An 8,839-nucleotide genomic window follows, 5' to 3' on the forward strand; every position below is an offset into this window, starting at 1 on the left:
ATAAAGTCCTTTATATAGGTCATCGAAACCTTAAACATACATCAGAAAGGAGTCAGGACTAAATCGAACACATACAAATTTTTCTAAAACTTAAACATTTTCAAAAAAGTACAGGTCACACGCCCGTGAAAACAGGCTATGTGCCTTACATGGTATTAGACACGCTCGTGCTTCTAAGCCGTGTCGAAATAGGGCGTACATACTGACTTGCTTACACGACCACAAGACACACCCGTGTGCCTTAGTCGTGGTCGAATCTGACTTGGGCCACACGACTAGCCACACGCTCGTGTGCCTTGACCATGCTCGAGCCTGACTTACCATTGTAGGGTACCCCAGGGGACACACGGCTGTGCAACATAGCAGTGTGTCACACACAGCTGAGACATACACCTGTGCCTCTATCCGTTTGGACAAAAATAGGCTATTTGAATAGCCAACTTGCCACCCCAATTGGGTCAAACCTATAAGCACCAAACCAAGCATATTTACACAAAAATTTCAACCAATTTCTAAACCAAACCATACAACATTCATACCAAAACATTATCAACCATTTACATGCTTATAAACTCAACTCAATTGTGCCAAAACATAAGATTAAATCATATCAAAACATATGGTTTCATAATCTCTAAACTCATGACCAAATCTCATACCAAAACTTGCCAAACTTACCATTTCTCTTAGCCATTCATGAACACATCAAATAGATAATTTTGCATCACATTTCATATACCAAAATCAAAACATAAACACAACTATATCAAGCCATATCACATATCTAAATATAAATATTACAAATCCTATCCAAAGTACTTCTAGCCTATACATGCCATACTTTACTATATACATTTTCAAATGGTACCAAAATGAGATTCGATAGTGTGGTGATGATCCTCGACAATCCCTGAGCTCACAGTAGCTTTGATATCTATAAAACAATGTAAACACACACAAAGTAAGCTTTCAAAAGCTTAGTAAGCGATATAAAAATAAACTTATCATTTAAAGCATATAAACATCATCAAATTACTTATACTTTGGATCCAAATACCAACACAAACCTCATATTCATATACTTGAATCATAGATCATCATTTGCACATATACTTACCTTTCATTTCAAATATAGTACACAATTCAAACGTACCTGAATCGAATACATGTTCACTTATTCATTCATTTTCTCGGAATGCCCATTGAACCGTTCGGAAACATAAGGATACGTAGATAGCTCAGAGAACATATACAATGCCAATGTCTCAGACGTGGTCTTACATGTAATCAAACATCGATGCCACTGTCCCAAATAGGGTCTTACACGAAATCAGATACGATGCTGATGTCCCAAATATGGTTTTACACTTAAAACAGAAGTCGATACCAATGTCCCAGACGTGGTTTTACAGGAAATCACATAACGCAATCCTATGTCATGACATATGTATCCTAACTATTCCTAGAGTTAATACGGGGCTTTTCAGACGTCGGAACTTTGTCGATATTTTCTCGAATAGCACATATTGAGCTTGAATATTCATTCATCATAATTCAATATCATATGAACAATAATAATTCAATTCAAACACGTTTATTGTATATTGACTTACCTCGTACGGATTCGGATGGATGAGAACGGTTACTCGACAACTTTCAACTTTCCCCGATCTAATTTTGGTTTTCTTTAATTCTTGATCTATATAAATTTAAATTTAACTTATTCAATCACAAATTCATTCAAAACAATCCATAGATACATATTTAGGGCAATTTGCAAACTAGCCCTCACCTTTTCACATTTTGACATTTTAGTCCCTAATTCACAAAATCACAAAATACACATAATTTGCATATACTTATGTTTGGCCAAATATTCATAGCTCTTATTCAAGTCCACACATTTCATTTATTTTACATTTTAGTCCCTCAAATTACAAATTTTACAATTTAGCCCATTTTACTCAAAATCATCAAAAATCCAAAGACAAAACATATAAACCCAACATCAAACTTTCATATTTCATCAATTAACAACATAAAGCTCATGAATTCATCCATGGAACATTTCAAAATCATCATAAAAATCAGAAATTGAGACTTGGGCTTGATAGTATACGAAGCAACAATTACAAAAACGTAAAAATTATCAAAAACCGAGTCAAAACCATACCCTAATCAAAGAAAATCAAAGCCGAACCCTAGCTTTTATTTTTTTTCTTTTTCTTTTGATGAATTCGGCAAAAACATGAATAAAATGGCTAATTTCATGCATTTAATTTTATTAAACATATATTAATTCTTTAATTACCATTTTACACTTATATTATAAGTATTTAAAACATTAACTTATAAGGTCATAAATGTCTACTCATATGTTCAATGGTTGAATTGCATCATAGGACCTCTCAATCATAAATCCAAATCGATTAAGCACTTTTAACAAGTAGCAAGTAACTTTCATATTTTACGCGATTAGGTCCTTTTTCAAACATTCAAATTTTCATACGAGATTTTCACACATGCTCATTCACATATCATAAGCATGAAAAATATTATTTAAATATTTTTCTAACTCGGATATGTGGTCCCGAAACCACTGTTCTGACTAGGGTCTAAACCAGACTGTTACAAATGGGCATTAAATAAATGATATTAAATGTTTTATAATAAGGTTAAAATAGTAATTTGGTTATTAATGAAGAAATTAACAAAACAAAAGCCATATTATTTTTATTTCTCTTCATCTTAACCGAATAACAAAAGAAAATAAAGCTTTGGAAGCATTTTAAGGTTCAGCTCTTGTTGTTCTTGATTGAGGTATGTTGCTAGCTTAATTTTTTATGATTTCTACATTTTTGTGATCATTGCTTTGTATTCTAGCTAGCCCATGCTTTAATTTTTGAAAGTATTGATGATTTTGTGAAATGACATTGATGAATGCTTGAGCTTTGTGGTTGATGATGATGAAAAATGAAAGATAAGTGATAGATTATCATGTTTTGTAAAGTGATTTTTGATGAAAATGCTTAAATATGATTAAATTATGAAATTTGTAAATTGAGGGGTTGAAATGTGAAATAAATTTGTAAAATGCTCTTTGTGTTCGGGTTATCAGAGCTAAATACCGTATGGAAGGTATCTTTCCTAATTCTATTGGGAGGGATAGGAGTTCTTTTCTTTGGAAGTCTCTTACTAAAATTTAGTTGTTACTTTGAGAAAATTTATGTTGGTCTATTGGGAAAAGGTGTCAAATTCGATGTTGGGAAGATGTTTGGATTCCTTGTGTGGGGAAACTGATCAAGTTTACTCCGGCTAGTGTTAATTTTGACTCAGGGTGCTGTCTTAAAGATATGGTCAATGAGGACGGCTCGTGGAACCTTAAGTTGTTTAGAATTTGGCTTCCATAGGAGGTGATCGAGTTGATTATGGGTATTCCTCTCCCTCTTCCATCTGAGGGGCCAGACAGAATCACTTGGTGCCATACTTCGTCTGGAAATTTCTAGGCTAAAAGTGCTTACAAGATTTGTAAGGACGATGAGTGGAATACGAAGGAGGAAAAATGAAAGTGCGTTTAGAAGACTCTAGGCCCACAAAGAGTTTGGTTCTTTATTTGGTTGGTTCTTAAGCAACGTATCCTCAGCAATGTTGAAAGGGTTAAAAGAGGTTAGCAGCTGATCATTCATGCTTTATATGTGGCTCTCCTACAGAAAATATTCTTCATATTCTTAGAGATTGTAATGTAGCTAAGGATGTGTAGAGCCCAATCATACCAGGTAATCGTTTAACAAATTTTTTCTCTCTTAATTTACAAGATTGGATTCTTTTGAATGTGTAGGATGTCTCAGTGATTTCGGAGGGAGGAACTAGCTGGGCTGGTCTCTTTGGGATATTGATTTAGTGACCTTGGAAGAATCGTAATCTTTTCATTTTTCAAGATCAACCATGGAGTTCGAGAGAGATTGTCAATAATTCATTGTGTTGGGCTACTCAATGGTATTCACCTTCTAGAGTTACTCCCAGTGGCGGACTTGGTTCTCTATTGGAAAAACAAGCTTATGGATCTAAGATCATCCTCAACACAGATGGGGCTATACAACTGGACACTGGAAATGCATTTGCTTGGGGGGTTGCGAGAGATAGGAATGGACAGTAGCTATTTGGTTTTAATCGATATCTTGGAAAGTGCTCTCAATTTTTGAAGCTGAACTTTGGGGCATTTTAGAAGGACTAAAGCTCGTTCAACCAAGAGGTTATGATTGCTTAATAATCCTTTTGGATAGTCTGGACGTTATCCGGGCCATTCAAGGAAGTTTTTTAACTACGACAACTTTTGCTCTGATTAAGTGAATCTAGAGTATTCTTTCTCAAGAGAACTTTTGGCTATTGCGTTATAATCCTAGGGAGCAAAATGCAATTGCGGATCGCTTGGCAAAAAGAGCTTTATCTTCTAGAGCTGATTTGCAATTTTTTTTATTTTCCTCTTGATATGGTTCGGAATCTCTTAGAGGTGGACCAATCTAGAGGTTTTCTATTTGATTGTATGAGCGTAATTAATTAGTTGTTTCTTTGTTTCCTTTCACTAAAAATAATAATAATAATAATATCGAATGAATTGTGACATTAATCGTACAACCATTGATCTAATTGAATAAATTGTATAATTAATGGTACAATGATTGATCCAATTAAATTGGTCCATGCAAGCGCAACATTGAATATACATTTTGGAATTCATTATCATATAGTGAAATATATCAAAATTTTGGACCATCGATGTTTAATTTTAAGTTTTTGATCAATTTAAGAGTATTTATCAATTATGCACTCCTAACTACAAATGCAATTGAATGCTTATGACATTGAACCAATTGAATCGGATCTATGTACAAATGTACTAACATTGTGATGTACAAGTAACTTGAAAAGTAATAATCAATTTTACATTTTTCTAATTTTTAACGTAGTTTAAGTTATGATATTAATTGTACAATCATTTTTCTAATTGAATGAATCTATTTATGAAGTTAATGGCATTGTAGTGTATAAGTATTTTTAAAGGTATTGATCCATTGTATATTCCTCTAAATACTAGTGTAATCAAAGGAATTATGACATTAATCGTACATAGTGTATAAGTATTTTTAAAGGTATTGATCCATTGTATATTCCTCTAAATACTAGTGTAATCAAAGGAATTATGACATTAATCGTACAGCCATTGATTCAATTAAATAAATTGTATAACTAATTGTACAATTATTGATCCAATTAAATTGGTCTATGTAAACACAACATTGAGCATACATATGTGGAATTTATTATCATATAGTAAAATATATCAAAACTTTGGACCACTAATGTTTAATTTTAAATTTTTGATCAATTTAACCGTATTGATCAATTATAAACCCTTCCGTCTACTAATGTTATTGAATAATTATGACATTAATTATATAATCATTAATCCAATTTAATGAATTATAACTAATAAAATCATACAATTAATCAAACAATCATTTGATTTAATTGAATAGGCCAATGTATAAATGTAATAACACTGTGGTGAGTGAGTAATTCTCATTAGATCATTATAAGTTCGGGTTATGATCATTTCATGTTTAGTCATTCAATTTTAATTTAATACAATGATTCTGTTGAATCAAATAAGTTTAAAATCAAGTTACTTGCAAGATTTAGATTTGATTATTAAAGTCGATAAATTTTAATTTGTTAATTTTAAAATAAAATTAAATCGGTTTAAATTTATTATAAAAATTAATAATTATCAGAAATAAGTTTGAAATAAAATATAATAAATTTAAATTAATTAGTCCATAATATATAAAACGATAAAAAGTTGAATCTTTGGATAGGTGAAAATAATTATTTTTATTTACATTATTTTTAAATGTTATAAATATTTTATTGTTAATAATATTTTTAATCTCAAATTTTAATTTTTTTCGTTAATAACAATATTTTAATTAAAAATTTGTGGGATTAGATTTTTAGAATTTAAAAGATATGTATAAACTAAAAGAAAAAATTTTTTAAAATATTTTTATAAATTTTAAATAAATTAGAATAAAAATAAATTTCAATTTTTATAGCCAAATAAAATAAAAATAAAAGATATTTAGATTTTGAAATATATCAATTTTTTTTGAAACTTTGCATCGTAATTTGATAATTTCTCTTCACTTATTAATTTTACTTGGAAATAAATAGATAAAATATAATTTTCTATTACGTATTTATTATTTGGAATTTTCTATCAATCGATAGAAGCTGAAATTGCATATTTTATGATAATAGACAATGACAGTTACATTTACAAGTTATACTTAAAGTGAAATAATAATTTAGTTTATAAGCATTATTTTTATTAATTTTTTTAAAAATATTTATTTAATTTAAGTTTTAAGTTACTTGTTTGATTATTCCGAGTTCAAATTATTAATTTCTCATTATAAAATTAGGTTGATCAAATTAAATTTTTAAATTTAAATTAAAATCGACATGTTTAGTATATTAATCCTATGTAAATAATAATTCATTTGTAACATCTAAAATCAGAGAAATAAAGGAATCAGTAAAAAACTCACTTTGTATTTTGTTATCTCATCTCACTATTTGTGAATTATCCATCAGTCACACCATGGCATGCCGAAGCATGCCTCTGCTGTCCCCTACAAAGTGGGATCCTTAAAGGGCAGCTCAAGCAATTATTTGCAAGGCTGCCTCTGATCCTCACGGCGACGGGGCCAAACTCCGGTGGAATACGACCTGATAAGAAGTTATAATCTAAAAACAGGGTTCTCCATGGTCTCCCCAATCTCTGCCCATATGCCATGGGGATTTGACCTGTAAATTGATTGTGGGCTAAATTAATTACTTCTAATCTCTCAAAATTCACTAATTTAACTGGTAAATGACCTCGCAAGTGGTTCCTTTGCGCATCTAGTGTTCGAAGCCGGGATCCACTTCCGAAATAGTTGTTCACCTCCATTTTTGTGAACTGGTTGAAGGACACATTAAGGTGACTCAATCGAGGTAATGCAAGAACCCCCCTATTAATGGGTCCTGTAAACCAGTTATCACTCACATCTACGGATATTAGATGATCAAGATTAACTAATGATGTGATATGCCCTGTAAGCTTGTTGTGGGACAGTCTCAAAGTTCTTAGTCTAGGTGGAAGCTTTGGCAAGCTTCCAATCAACATATTGGAGTCAAGGTCCAATATCTGGAGCTTTTGTAATGCATATATGTTGGGAATCCTTTCTGAAAATTCATTTTTTGACAAGATTAACTGAGTTAATCTTCGTAGTTTGGAAATCCGAGCAGGGATCCGGCCGGAGAGGCAGTTTTCCGACAAGTCTATCCTTTCAACCTTCTTCAATCTGTATATCCATGTCCAGATACCGCCGGTGAAAAAATTGCCTGAAAGAGAAAGTTTAGTTAGCTTGTTGAGATTCTTTAAGGCATCAGGCAATGGCCCTCTGAATCTATTTCTGCTAAGATCAAGGGAGGTTAGTTCAGTAAGGGTTCCTATTCTGGGTGGTAAAAAGCCATCATATCCGGCGCCATCAAGTTCAAGTGTTGTTATTCGGCTTTTCGAATTGTTTGAAGGGGAAGAACATAAGATTCCTAGAAATTTGGGACCTATATTGTCGCATGGATCAACGGAGAAATCCCAAGTAGTGAAGTACGATGATGGTGGAATCATGTTTGGATCAACAGAAAGTTTCAAGGCTTGAAGAGCTTCAATGTCTGATTGTAACGTTAATGAATGAGAAAGTGTAAGAAAAAAAGATACAAGTGTGGCAAAGATCATTGGACATAAAGAGGAGTCCAAGGAATGCATGTTTTGATTTGAGCAACAGTGGGGATGGATCATCTAAAGCAGCAGCAGCAATGGAACAACTTATAAATAGTTGTTCAGAAAGGAATAATTTTGAGGATCATGGCTCAGGTTCAAAGCTGGTGAACTAGTTTTATATTTAACCAATCACCTCAATCTTTGCCTTTCAACCTACTTTCTATTAACAATATACATTACATTTTATAATGTACAAAGGAAAAAGAGACGATACCATGCAAATTGTAGTCCTACACACCATCTTAAACCATCAATGTTTACAACATGTTAATTTCAAGTGTCACGAAGTCTCATCATTAGACTTGAATTTCTCATAATCAAAACATATCCATTGCTCCAACACTTCAAACCAATCCAGTGTCTAATTTCATTTTTGCTCAAGCAATATTTTTCTTATTCCATCTACTTAAAATTTAATAATAAATAACAATTGAGTCTTAATTCGATTGGTATGGGTATATGTTCGAGTACGCTGAAGCGTATTATCCTCCTATTTATAAGTTAAATGGGGACTATAAATAATTATAGGTATTGTATAAAAAAAACAGACATGAAAATTAATAATTATAATCATTAAGAAAAATCATAACAACTATATATGAATGTTAAATGTCCGTAATATTTTTAATTGTAATTTTTTTCTCTAGAGTTGGGGCATAAGCTTTTTCTTTCTTAATTTTTATATTTAGTTATCTATCCTAAAAAAATTTAGTGTTTTTTAATAAATTGAAAAATTAACTGTTAGAAAGTTCAGTATAGAATTTATAAGTCATAAAAAAAATTACAGTACCAACAATTTAAACCCTTACCTTTCACATACTCAATCAAAACCACACGTTTTTTCTGCAAAGAGATACCTTTCTCGCTTGGAACGATGAACCCATAAAATTTCTACTTTCATTATAAAATTATTTTGACAAATTATTATGGGTAGAGTTGAGGTCATCCGGTAAG

The 8,839-nt window shown here is 31.5% G+C and overlaps 1 protein-coding gene across 1 annotated transcript; it reads right to left on the minus strand.

Annotated features, from left to right (window-relative positions):
* Positions 1-6,643: 6,643 nt before the first annotated feature.
* LOC107915403 (leucine-rich repeat receptor-like serine/threonine-protein kinase BAM1) lies at positions 6,644-7,870 on the minus strand. The gene has a single exon (XM_016844567.2). The coding sequence runs from the start codon at positions 7,868-7,870 to the stop codon at positions 6,644-6,646; it is 1,227 nt and encodes a 408-aa protein (XP_016700056.2).
* Between the last annotated feature and the right edge of the window lie 969 nt (positions 7,871-8,839).

The sequence above is a fragment of the Gossypium hirsutum genome, chromosome A10 (genome assembly GCF_007990345.1).
Source record: "Gossypium hirsutum isolate 1008001.06 chromosome A10, Gossypium_hirsutum_v2.1, whole genome shotgun sequence".
Taxonomy (NCBI): Eukaryota; Viridiplantae; Streptophyta; class Magnoliopsida; order Malvales; family Malvaceae; genus Gossypium; species Gossypium hirsutum.